This window comes from Panthera uncia, chromosome A2 (genome assembly GCF_023721935.1).
Source record: "Panthera uncia isolate 11264 chromosome A2, Puncia_PCG_1.0, whole genome shotgun sequence".
In the NCBI taxonomy this organism is placed as follows: Eukaryota; Metazoa; Chordata; class Mammalia; order Carnivora; family Felidae; genus Panthera; species Panthera uncia.
In genome coordinates, this window is record NC_064816.1 from 158,397,232 (window position 1) to 158,410,791 (window position 13,560).

The window sequence follows — 13,560 nt, forward strand, 5'->3', positions numbered from 1 at the left end:
GCCGGTCACCTGCTCACCGTGCCGGGCGCCGCCCGCCTCGCCTCCCACTCCTCCCGGGCGCCGGGCCGCTGCGGCCCCTCCTGACGTTACCTGCCCCCTCCACCCGCCGGCCCGTGCCCCTGCCCGAGACCGGCCCTGGTCCTGTGCCCCCCCCCCAAGTGCATGTCCCTTCTTGTTAATAATTCTTTAGCACTTACTCGCGGAGGTTTTTACGTCGCTCTACCAACTTGACACCTTTTGTGCAGCCCGCTTTGCTCCCTCCTGGTGTCGAACGGTTCACTCAGCCTCAGCTCTTGCTTCGCTTGGCCGGTTCACTTGCCTTTTCGCTTAAAAAAAAAAAAAAAAACTAGACCACAAAAAAAATGCTGAATGATGTTAAAAAGCCTCCATTTTGGAAAACAATGTCTAAATTGGGGAAAGCATTTTTTTTGTGGTCTAGTTTGTTTTTTTTTTTTCTTTCTTTTTTTTTCCCTTCTTTACTTTTCGGTTGAGATAGTTTCTTCTGATGTTGTTAACGACGTGCGAGAGAGACCTTAGGAAATTTCCCGTACTTTCAGTGTCCCAAGCTTCGCTGATTTTAGTTAGGAAGGTGAATCCATCCAGCTGGTGCTTTGGAAATTCAAGCATGCCTGCTTTGCGTTACAGAGGATGTACTTGGTAAAATAGCCTGGAACTAAAATTGAGTCTCGTAAAGACTTTTCGACACGGGATTTTAAGGATTTTTGCCATAAAATCTTCTGGTGGCATGTTCACCTTAACCTTGATTCTTTTCTGTAGAAAACTGCACTTGGTTTGGTTTCCTTGACAACCTTGTGGGGGTGTCTTTAATTTGTTACAGTCCATCTCCTACTGATCGTGCTTTCCTTTTCCTGCTGAAGCCACTAGCATGGGTTACAGGCTGGGAAAAAGTGCCTCTTGGCTTGTGCTAATTCCTTTTGAAATAAGCATTCGTATCAGAAGTCACATGGCCTTTTATTTTAGAAGTTGTTTTGCTACCCCAAACAGAAGCCAAAATCAAAATTGATGTGAACACCTGCCCCTTAATTGTTGGCGTCTGTCGCATTCGTTCCCCCTGCAACATCTGTTTGCATCCCATGCCCAGCCGAGCTGTGGTCGTGTCAAAGAGTGAAGGCCACAGGGAGATGTATTTTTCATTCCCACACGTGCATGTGAAACCCTTGCTTTTGTATTTTTGGTCTTGTAAACCTAGTGAAATCTAAAGCAGTTCTTGGTAGCTGGCGCTAAGATAATGCCCACGGAGTTCGTCATACCTTTGTTAGTGACACGGGAACCTTACTCATCGTTCTTGCTATAAATGCCTACAACATGGTGCTCAGTTTTGACCTTTGGAGGTAAGTGATAAATGTAACTTAGCTCGCTTGGAGATAAAACTTCAGTTATGTCACTGTTTTGTGACCCCACTTCCTTGCAGTTTTTTTTTTTTTTTTTTTTTTGGTCTGTCGTAGGCTTTGGCAGTCTGTTGTAGACAGTGGCAGGGAATCTTCCCAGTGGGTTCCGCACGGACATATTCTGTTATGGAAGTGACTGATTTATCAGGAATTCCCAGGGCCTGGTATGTGGTCAGAAGGAGCAGCCTGGGAAGGCTTAAGTTCACTTAGGTGTATCAGTAGTAGTCTCCCAGAGAGTGAAAACTATTTGTGGACTGACTTTAGCCTCAAAATGGGATTAAATAAAAATGCACCTAAAATGAACCAGGACCAAGGGGAGTCCTCCTACGCTGTAGACCAGCGGCTGCCGTAGTTGGGCCTCGCATTTGGCCTTAGTCTCCCTGCCTGACAGTTACGAGAGAGTCATTGTCAATTATGTAATTGTTGTCATTAGGAAGGCAGAGGCATACCTGCTTCTCAGGTGAAAAAGCTTTTTTTCTTTAAAAGAATGGTTTTTTTTTAATGTTTATACTTAGAGCGCGAGAGAGTGCGCACCAGCGGGGGAGGGGCAGAGGGAGAAAGAAACACAGAATCCGAAGCAGGCTCCAGTCTCCGAGCTATAAGCACAGAGACAGACATGGGGCTCGAACTCCCAAACCGCGAGATCCTAACCAGAGCCGAAGTCCAACACTCAACCTACTGAGTCACCCAGGTGCCCCTGAAAAAGCTTTTTATCTAGTATTAAATTCTAAAAGAAAAATTCACGTGGAACTGTACAGAGTGAACAGTAGTGATTTAGCAGGGTACCGAATAGTGTATATATACATATTTTTTTCTTTTCATAGCAAATAAATTTCATCTCTGTGACCGCACATCCTCCTCTAATAGTCCCTGAGATCACCTTAGCGAGCACAAGTGTGCTGGGGGCCAGGAGAATATGGACCAAGGTACCCGTTTGATCAGAAGATAAAGCTTTGTTTATTTAAAGGGACTAGTGGGTTATAGAGTTTTAAGAGAATATTCCACAAATTCCAGTCTTGCTTCTCTTAACTTTTTTTGCATTAAAAAAAAAGACCTTAAGTAATCTCTACATCCAGCATGGGGCGCTTGAAACCACAACCCTGAGATCAAGAGTTGCACGCTCCACTGACTGAGCCAGCCAGGTGTCCCTTTCTTGCATTTTTTTTTAAAATTTTTTTAACGTTTATTTATTTTTGAGACAGAGACAGAGCATGAACAGGTGAGGAGCAGAGAGAGAGGGAGACACAGAATCTGAAACAGGCTCCAGGCTCTGAGTTGTCAGCCCAGAGCCCGATGCGGGGCTTGAACTCACGGACCGTGAGATCATGACCTGAGCCGAAGTCAGACGCTTAACCGACCAAGCCACCCAGGTGCCCCCCTTTCTTGCATTTCTAAACTTATTTTGAAAAATTCAGAAATATTGGAAAGCTACAAGAAGAGTACCAAACTACTGTGTATCCTTCACCTAGCTTCACCAGCTGTTAACATCACTTCCATCATTCTGGGTATTAACTGTACATAGTATTGTTCCGAACCATTTGAGAGTAAGTTGCAGATCTTGTGCCCTTTTATACCAAAATACTTCCATGCATACAGGGACTGTCTCTTCTGTAATCACAGACCAATGACTAATGTGAAAGAGTCTAAGATGTATGCAGTGGTGTTGTCCACACAGCCTGGATCCCCAGGGCCTGTCCCATGATGACTTGTGGCCTCTTCTTCCATCCTTTGTCCAGCTCCGCACGTTGTGTTTTGTCACCAGCCTGCCTTTCAGATCTCGTCCAACCGGACAAGTCCCGGAGCCGTTTTCTGTTTTTCAGGACATTGACATTTTTGGAAGCCAGTTGCTGCGTATATGGTCCCTCAGTGTAGGCTTGTCTGGTGTTTCCGCAGGATAGATTCAGGACACGTGTGCATTTTGGTCAGGAATACCACATGAGGCGCCATTCTATCCAAGTGCATCCTACCAGAATCTCCCCACCCCCAGCGTGATTGAGATGTATTTGACAGAGACCCTTGTAGAAGTTCAAGTTGTGCAACATTTCGATTCATTTTATCTGTTGCAAAATGGTTACCACGGTAGCTTCAGCCAACACCTCCCTCACATCACATAGTTGCCATTTCTTCTTTGTGGTGAGAACATTTAAGGTCTCTTCTCTTAGCAACTTGCAAGTACATGATACAGTATTATCGACTGTAATCACCACGCTGTACGTTAGATCCTCAGAACCTCTGCCTCTAGTCAGAAGGCTTAAAATAGTGAGTGATCTGTCTCCTCTTGGATGAAGCTCGCTTGGGTTATTTATTTTTTTTATTACGTTTTTTATAACGTTTATTTATTTTTGAGACAGAGAGAGACAGAGCATGAACGGGGGAGGGTCAGAGAGAGGGAGACACAGAATCTGAAACAGGCTCCAGGCTCTGAGCGGTCAGCACAGAGCCCGACGCGGGGCTTGAACTCACAGACCGCGAGATCATGACCTGAGCCGAAGTCGGACGCTCGACCGACTGAGCCACCCAGGCGCCCCTCGCTTGGGTTATTTGGATAGAGTGATGTCCGCTAGATTTCTCCACTGCAGTTTTCCCCTTTGTAATTAATATCATTTAGAGAGAGAGATTTGAGATTATGCAAATAAATACCTGTTCTTTCCTTAAACTTTCACCCGTTAGTTTTAGTGTCCACTGGTGATTTTTGCCTTAATTGATGATTACAGTGGGGTTGCCAAATTGTGATTTAAGTTTAAACTCTAGCATCATTTCTACTTTTATTAATGTTTTAGTCTAAGAGCACACTTTTCCATCGTTGTCATCTATTTATCAGGTTCAGTATGTAGGGGCTGTTGTTTTATTCAAAAGGTAATAATCTGTTATAATCAAAAGGTTTTTGTCTGTTATTGCCATTATTTGTTTTGATGCTTAAATTGTTCCAGATTTGGCCAATGAAGGCCCATGCAAACTGTTTCTGGTGTTCTTTAGACCTGTCCCCATCTTTTTTTGAGCATGTTGCTGTTATCTGAAGACTTCAGCAATAGCCTTGTGCATGCCTACATCTTTTTGTGTGTTTTCCTGGGTTTCCCTGGGATAGATTTCTAGAAGTGGGATTTCTGGGTCAGAGGGTAACTGCATATGCAGGTTTGCCCATTAGTGCGAAATCCCGCTCAGCAGTATGTATCCTTACCAGCAATGTGTGAAAGGGCTTGTGTCTTCTTAATAGACTCACCAACAGAGTACATTGTCAAAGATTTTGATTTTTATCAGTCTAGAAGGTAAGAAGTGATATTACAGGTTTTTTAAAGCTTATTTATTTATTTTGAGAGGGAGAGAGAGAGTGAGCGAGGGGAGGGGCAGAGAGGGAGAGAGAGAATCCCAAGCAGGCTCCATGCTGTCAGTGCAGAGCCCGATGCGGGGCTTGAGCTCACAAACTGTGAGATCATGAACTGAGCCGAGATCAAGTGTCAGAATCCTAACTGACTGAGTCACCTAGGCACCCCAGTGACATTAGAGTTTTGAGTTTCTTCTCATGTGGGAAGATGAGTATCTCTTCATGTGGTTAAGAGGCATTACATTTCTGTCTCATCATTTCTCTAGCCCATTTTTCTGTGTGTTTTTGGTCTCATGCTTCTTTGATTTGGGAAGCTCTTCGTGTGTTAGGATGTGTTGGACGTCACACAGACCGCTCCTGGCTTCAGTGATTTTCTAGGAGCAATTACAGGGCTGTAGTGAAAAAGTACAAAGCAAAAACAGCCAAGGGAAGAGGCGGGAGGAAACCAGGAGCAAGTTTCCAGAGTCGTCAGTGGAGTGACACGGACGTGCTTAGTCAGCACCCAGTCTGACAGCACACCAAGGAAGCTCATTAAAGACGGTGCCCGGTGTTACTGGGTCTGGCCATTTCACCCCTGCCTAGCACATGCCGAAGTTCCAGAACCCCCTAAGGGAAGCAGATGTTCAGCATCAACTACTGTTTGCACGGCTTAGGCACAGTGAATACCGTTTAGGGAATGGGGGGAACCCTCCTGAAACCCGAGTTCCCAGATGCCAGTCAGAGGCCCGGCTGGCAAGCAGGACTTGTCTCAAGAGAGCCATCTTGAGCCTGTTGACTCTTTTCTGCACGTGAGGGTGTTAGCTCTTCATGGTGTCAGTTGCAAAGGCATTTTCTTCCCTATGTATCATTTGTCTTTTGCTCTGCAAAGATTTTTTTTTTTTTTAATGTTTATTTTTGAGACAGTGTGAGACAGAGCATGAACAGGGGAGGGTCAGAGAGAGAGGGAGACACAGAATATGAAGCAGGCTCCAAGCTGTCAGCACAGATCCCGACTCGGGGCTTGAACTCACGGACCGCGAGATTGTGACCTGAGCCGAAGTCGGCCACTCAACCGACTGAGCCACCCAGGCGCCCCTGCAAAGATTTTTTTTTAAGCAATCACATTTATCTTTTCCTTATTGTTTATAGAGTTTGAGTCAAAGTTTTTTTCCCCCTGTTCGCAGGTTATTTGGTGTTTTGTTTTCTGATGGTTTCATTCCTCTCTTCTCCCCGCAGCCCCCATTTAAATCCTTAATCTATTTGGAATGTATCCTGGGATATGTAGTATGAGGAAAGGACCCAGTTGGAACGATTCCTGTCTTTTTTTCCTTTTGGCTATGTCGTTTATCTCAACATCATTTATGAAAAAACCCCTGTGCTTAGAGATGCTGTCTTTATCATGTACTAAATATGTGCAGTTGTTTTTATTTCTAGATTTTGTTTTGAGTTGCATTAATTGGTCTATTCATACACCACCGCCACGGGGTTTTAATTACTGAGGCTTTAGGATGATTTAATACCTGGGGAGGCCGGCCTCTCCTACACATCCCATTCTTTTTTTAGGTCTTTCTGATAGATTTTTGCTTGTTGTTCCTCCAAATGAGCTTATAATCAGCTTCTCTAGTTGGGTGTGGGGTGGGGGGGAGAATGCCTCCTGGCATTTTTATTTGGATTCTATTAAATTTATAACAATTTAATGAGGACCAACGTCTTTTTTTTAATTTAGTTTTTTATTTTTAAAAATTTACATCCAAATTACTTAGCACATAGTGCAACAATGATTTCAGGAGTAGATTCCTTGGTGCCCCTTACCCGTTTAGCCCATCCCCCCTCCAACAACCCCTCTACTAACCCTGTTTGTTCTCTGTATTTAAAAGTCTCTTGTTTTGTCCCCCTCCCTGTTTTTTATATTATTTTTGTTTCTCTTCCCTTAAATTGATCTGTTTTGTCTCTTAAAGTCCTCATATGAGTGAAGTCGTACGATATCTGTCTTTCTCTGACTAATTTCACTTAGCATCATCCCCTCCAGTTCCATCCACGTAGTTGCAAATGGCAAGATTTCATTCTTTCTGATTGCCGAGTGATACTCCAATGTATATATATATACACCACATCTTCTTTATCCATTCATCCATCGATGGACATTTGGGCTCTTTCCATACTTTGGCTATTGTCGATAGTGCTGCTAGAAACATGGGGATGCATGTGTCCCTTCGAAACAGCACACCTGTATCCTGTGGATAAATGCCTAGTAGTGCAGTTGCTGGGTCCTAGGATAGTTCTATTTTTAGTTTTTTGAGGAACCTCCATACTGTTTTCCGGAGTGGCTACACCAGCTTGCATTCCCAATGAGGGCCAACATCTTTATGATGGTGAGTCCTCCTATGGAAGAACATGGCGTAGCTTTCCATTAGTTCAAGTCTGTTTGTGTCTTTTAGGAATAGTGTTTCCCTTAGGTAGATTTCTTGTTAAGTTTACACATAGGTATGGAATTTCTGTTTTGCTGTCATAAATGGTGGCCTTCCTTCCTTCCTTCCTTTCGCAGGACTTTAACTTACAACCTTGAGATCAAGATCTGAGCTGAGTTCAAAAGTCTGACACTTAACCAACTGAGCCACCCAGGCACCCCAATGTGTTTTCTTTTTCATTATGTTTTCTGTTTTTCTTGAACACATTAAGGGTATTAGTTTTCTGTGCGTGTTAATTTTGTAACTTGTTACTTTAAAAGATACTGTTGTGTTTGTATGAGTTTTTTCCTTGATCTTGAGGGTTTTCCAGATACAAAATCTTTGGCAAATAGTGTTTTTCCCTTTTCTTTCTATTGGTAAGGACTCTGGTTTTTTTTGACACTTCAATGACCATTGCCTCTAAAATGTTAAATAGGAATGGAGTTAGTGGGCATTATTCTTTTGTTCTTTACTTTAGTGGGGCAGCTTCTGGTGTTTCTAGAATAATATGCTGGCTTTTGGGCTACTTTGTGTGTGTGTGTATGTGCCTACATACACACATGCATATGCAAGTATACAAATATATGTATGTACGCACATGCACGCACAAGCATTCAAATACATGCGTGTACATGCACGCACATATACGAACACACGCATGCATGCGCATGCACACACAAGCACACAAACATGCATGTATGCGCATGATAGATACACGCGTGTGCATGCATGCATGCACACATAAGCATACAGAGACACACGTGTACACACCATCCATACACATGCATACAGAGACACGTGTATGTGCATGCACGCACAAGCAGGCAGAGACCTGCGTGTATGCGCATGCACGCAAAGCACGCAGAGACACGTGTACGCACATGCACGCACAAGTATACAGATATACGCATGTACGCGCATGCACGCACATGTATGCAAATACACGTATGTACACATATGCATACATATATCATGTTATTAATCAGTTTCTGTTTTTTGGAATGTTTACAACAGGAATGGGTGTTGGATGTCAGGTATCTTTTTTTTTTTTTTTTTTTAACGTTTATTTATTTTTGAGACAGAGAGAGACAGCATGAATGGGGGAGGGTCAGGGAGAGAGGGAGACACAGAATCTGAAACAGGCTCCAGGCTCTGAGCCATCAGCACAGAGCCTGACATGGGGCTTGAACTCACGAACGGTGAGATCATGACCTGAGCCGAAGTCGGACGCGTAACCGACTGAGCCACCCAGGCGCCCCTGTCAGGTATCTTTGTTGTAAATGGAACAGGTAGTTTTCTTCCTTAGCCAGTTAGTATGATGGGTTATATTAACAGATTGCCTAATATTGAACCCCTCTTGCATTCTGGGATAACCCCCATTTGATCATGATGCATTATTTTTTGATGTGTAGGTAGATTGTTAACATTTTATTTAGATTTTTGCTTCAATGTAAGTGTGACTGAGTAATGGCTTGGTGTTTTGGTGCAATCATTGTCAGATTTTGGAGTCAGCATTACGCTCTCTTCATAAAACAAATTAAGAGGTTTTCCTTCTCCTTCTATGCTCTGGGACAGTCTGGGATAGTATTGGGATTACCTGAGTTTTAAGGTTTTGGTAGAATTCCCCCGTGAAACTGTCTGAGCCTAGTGCTTTCTTGTGGGGAGAGTTTTGTTGTTCACCCTATTAGAAGCCTGTGGGACTTTCCATCTAGTGGAATCAGTTGTGTTGTGTTGTGTTTGTCTAAAAACAATTCTTTTCATCCAGATTTTTCAAATGTATGTATATAGTAGCCTCATGATATAAAAAAGTGTCCTCTGCTTTTATGGTTATTTTTCCTTTTGTCACTCAAATTTATGTGTTTTGTTTTCATCCTTTTTTTCTTGGCTTACCTAGTGACTTGTCTTGTGGATCTTTTTTCAAACAATGAGCTTTGGGGTTTACTTCTTAGTTGTTAGTTTTGTGTATTTTGACTCATTTATTCTGCTTTTGTCTTTCTCTTTTGTCTTTTCTTTTTTTTTTTTTTTTTTTTTGCTTTCCTTTATTTTATCTTTTTATTTTTGAGCTGGTTGTTAAACTTATTTTTATTTTTTCCTTTACTTGAAAAGGCATTTATTACCATAAAATTTTGACTGATATATTTTAGGCTGTATGTATCCCTTAGACTTGGATTTATTTTTTGCATTATAATTTTCAAGAAATTTCTGTATTTTTGTTTTGAGTTTCCCCCATAACTCAGTATTTCTCTACTACCATGTTTTAAAATTTTCAGGTATAAAGGCCTGTTTGGTTTTTTATTTTGCTTTTAATTTCTGGTGTTGTTGCAGTATGTCCATAGAGAATGCTGTTTGCTTTATTTTTGTTCTTTGGACTTCATGGGGTCTAAGACCTGGTCAGTTTTGTGAATGTTCTGCACGGACGTGCAGATGTGTTTTCTGCTAGTGTGTCCAGAGTTTGAAGCGAAGCTGCCTGTGTGAGCTACTTACATGATGTTCCCCGGGCCTTCGGGTCTCCCCCGCTTACTCTGTGTCGGCCCGAGAATGGTGTGTTACGTCTTGCGCCCTTAATTCCCTGGCCTTCTGGAAGGGGGTGCTGCCCCATCGGGTACCTCTGTGTCAGCAGTTTGTGTCTCCCCGAGCTGTGACTATAGTGCTGTGAGGGTGTCCTGTTTTTAGGGGGTTTTGCAGTCCCCTGGGAGTCCCAGTTCTACTTTGTCAGAGAGTAAAAAGGATGGTCAAAAACATGCCAGACTAACAGCAGGAGTGTTATTTAAGCTTTAAAGGAAGCAAGCGGTTCATTTAATCATTTATTTTTGGGCTTATGTAAAAATTTTTCATTTTATCAGAGTAATATGCATACTGATTAAAGGTCAGATAGAGCTCAGGGGCTTATGTGAAGACACATGGGTGCTGTCCTGCCTGCTTTTCTCTTTCTTCAGAAACAGCTGCTTTCAGCTCTTAATTCTGTATCTTTCAGCATTTATGGATTTCAGTGTTTCTAAATAATATGCACATCAATCTGTCTTTTGATTATCAGATTTTCACATTATCTCTTTAATTCTCTCATCCTGGGGCACCTGGGGAGCTCAGTCGGTTAAAGGACAGACTCTTGATTTCGGCTCAGGTCACAATCTCATGGTTCGTGAATTCGAGCCCTGCGTCGGGCTACACGCTGACAGTGCGGAGCCTGCTGGGGATTCTCTCTCTGTGTGTCTCTCTCTGCCTCTCCCCCACTTGTGCTCTCTCTGTCTCTCTCAAAACAAATAAATAAACTTAAAACAAGAAAAGGGTTAAACTCTCTCATTTTGCCTTTGCCCTCTGTTTCTCCTTCCCTCTTCTCCCAAAAGGGGTTATTACATTTCCCAGCTAGTTTGTGACGCGTGTTTGTGTTACCACGCGTGTGCAGATGTACTTGCTCATGGAGTAAAAGTGTGCCATGATTGTTTCTTCTCTTAAATTTGGTTTTTATGGAAGCTCATGATTGCCGCCTTTATTTGGGTTTCTTTGTATCCACTGCTAATGACTTTCCATATTTTCGAGCAGCCAGCTTCTCACTACAGTTTTCTACAAGGTTAATTACGCTATAGATCCCACCAGTCAGTTTGTTTTTGGAGATGTTCCTTCTGCAGACTTTGGCCCTTCTCTCTGGGGCGGTTGCTTCCCAGGCCTGCCCGCCACACAGCCTGGGACTTTGCTTATAACCTTCTAGGCATTTCCTTTGCCTTTCTCCTGGATTGAGTCCGTTTCCTGAATCCTGCCTTCTGGCTGCTTGCTTTCCTCTCTGCTGGTGGCCCTCCAATAGCCAGCTTTGTGAGGCTGGGAGGCACCTGTGGGTGCAGGGATTCACAGTGAGTGCTTTTGACATGCCCGTGTCCCTCGTCCTGTCCCTCCTCTCCAGTGGGTGCACCTTTGTCATCCTGGCGTCTCCTGCCATCATTCTGGGGGCGCACGAACCTCTCTCCTGTGTGTTCTCTGTTCCACATCGTCGTCTTTTTTGGTTTTCTCCTTTGTGTTGGCAGAGGGCGTCCTCCAGTAGCTTTCTGAGAAAGGGTGTGCGGGAGGGAGATGTTTACCTTTCCTGCTTGTCCGAAACATGTTCGTTCTAACCCTTCACTTGGTTGATCGTTGGATGTAGTATTCAGTGTTGGGGAAGTAATTTTCCCTCAGTTTTTCAGACACTGATTCTTTGTGTTCTTGCTTCTGCTTTGCTGCTAAGAAGTCTGAAGACTTCGTAAATGACTTTGATTCCCCTACTCCGCTTCCTGGAAGCTTTTAGGGTTTCCTTTTTGTCTCTGGTTTCTGAAGTTTCACAACAACGTGCCTTGAAGTGAGTGTGTTTTCCTCTGTTGTGCTGGGCTTTGTGTGAGCTCCTGCAGTCTGAAGACTGGCATCTTTGAATTCTGGGTAAAACTTTAAAAATGTTTCTTCCTTTGCTGTGTGTGTGTGTGTGTGTGTGTGTGTGTGTCAGTGCACGTGCTCATGTGCACGCTCTTTCTGGAACACCTGTTCACGTGTTGAATTCTTAGGCTGTTTCTCTGATTTTCTTACTCTTTCTCTCTTGTTCTCCATCATTCTGTCTCTTTTCCTTCTAGGATATGCCTTGCCTTATTTTTTAGTCCTTCTCTTCAGTTTTTTCCATTTTTGCTCTTATTTAAATTTCCAAGAATTCTTTTTGTTCTCTAAATGTTCTTTTACTAATAGTATCTCGTTTTATTTTTTGAATGTAGTATCTTCTTGTAGGGTATTGATGATGGTGTTTTTATGGTGGTGTTGGTGCTGTATCTCCCTATATAGGTTTTGTTTTTTCTCCTTTTTAAAACATTTTTTAATGTTTTATTTATTTTTTGAGAGAGAGCATAAGCAGGGGAGGGGCAGAGAGAGAGGGGGACAGAGGATCCAAAGTGGGATCTGCACTGACAGGCTGACAGCAGCGAGTCCGATGTGGGGCTCCAAGTCACGAACTGTGAGATCATGACCTGAGCTCAAGTCGGATGCTCAACCGACTGAGCCACCCAGGTGCCCCTGTCTTGTTTCTTCTGAGTTTTCATCTTTTTCTGCGGTAGAAAGGGTTTCCTCAGATGTTGGTAATTTCTGGCTGCCTGCTTATGATTAAAAGTCAGAAAATGGAAAAGCTCATTGGACTTTCTGAATGTGTAGATTTGCGTATTGATTTTGAATGTCACCAGGGGTGATGTAGGCAGGTTGTTTGTTGGGGAATGTTCTGGCGTCTGCGTCTTTAGATTCTTCCTTTTGGACTGGTCAGTTTCCCCAGAGGCTACACTTCGGGTCCTCCGCGTGGAGGCCAGGCCTGGGTGCTGGGCTTCTGAGAGCAGAGCGGGGAGAAAGCAGTGGTGGGACAGGGTGTCTGAGCCCTCAGCTTTTGCCGTGTACATGGTCAGGTGACCCTTTGTTTTCTGATTGGTGCTGGTGTCCCCCATGCCGAGTGACTGCCGGTAGAGGCCCTTTGCCTTACAGTCTCCAGAGAGTCCACGTGCAGAGTGCGCTGGGGTCACGGGGGAGCCGTGGCCCAGCTGTGGACAGAGGGGAGTCTCGCTCGGACCCCCTGGTTTGGGCCCTCGGGTCTCAGTTCCCCAGAGCCCGTGCAGCTCCCAGGTCTGGAGCCTTTCAGGACACACGCGTGCGTGCCGGGCTGGTCCTCAGCTCTTGCCTCTGCTGGTTTTCTTCTCCCCAGGCCGGTCACCACTGGTCCTCAGCTCTCCGGAGCCAGACTCTTGCTGTTGTGTCCCCTTCTTTTCTTCCCGTCATTGGGGATCGATATACCTTTAAAAAGTCATTTTGCTTTGAGTTTTGTGGGGCTTTGGGACCAAGTGAAATAATGAAATCATACGTTTAGTCCACCATTTTAATCTGGAAGTTAAAGTTCCCTTTAGAGAGATCAAAATCCACAGAGAGACCATACCTCATGATGTTCTGTTTCCCCAAACTAGGGCAAAAAATGCCGCTGATAGAAGGACAAATGGACAAGTGTATGTGGTCAGGTTCACAGGTCAACAGACAAAAGAAGGATATTGGATTTAGATGAAATAATTAATACATTTGAACTTGTCTATTGAACTCTTTGTCCTATAAACAGAGACTCCCCTTTTCTATTCAGTAGCCCAAGGAGTGTTTGAAGACCTTAGACCTCGATCATGTGCCAATTTACAGTATCGAGAGGGTGTGTATTACTTAGAAACTATAATTAAGACATGAGGATAATTTTAGTGTCCTGAGAACCATATTCTAAGGCAGTTGTGGTCCCTCCCCCTTTTTTTTAAACTGAAGACCTTATGAAGGAGGGGAGCTATTTTGGCTGAAGTTTGGGGTTTGAGACTGGACCTCATAAGGGGTCTTAATCAAAAGAACCTCCCTATAGGATATGGTTTGAAAAACACTGTTCTAGGAT

The 13,560-nt window shown here is 43.7% G+C and overlaps 1 protein-coding gene across 1 annotated transcript in view; it reads left to right on the forward strand.

Moving 5' to 3' along the window:
• The first annotated feature begins 379 nt into the window (after positions 1-379).
• ACTR3B (actin related protein 3B) overlaps positions 380-13,560 on the forward strand; it is an 89,761-nt gene continuing 76,580 nt past the window's right edge. Inside the window, exon 1 of the mRNA XM_049643102.1 lies at positions 380-1,352. Coding sequence (XP_049499059.1) covers positions 1,327-1,352 — 26 coding nt within the window. The 5' untranslated portion in view covers positions 380-1,326. The remainder of the gene's footprint in view (positions 1,353-13,560) is intronic.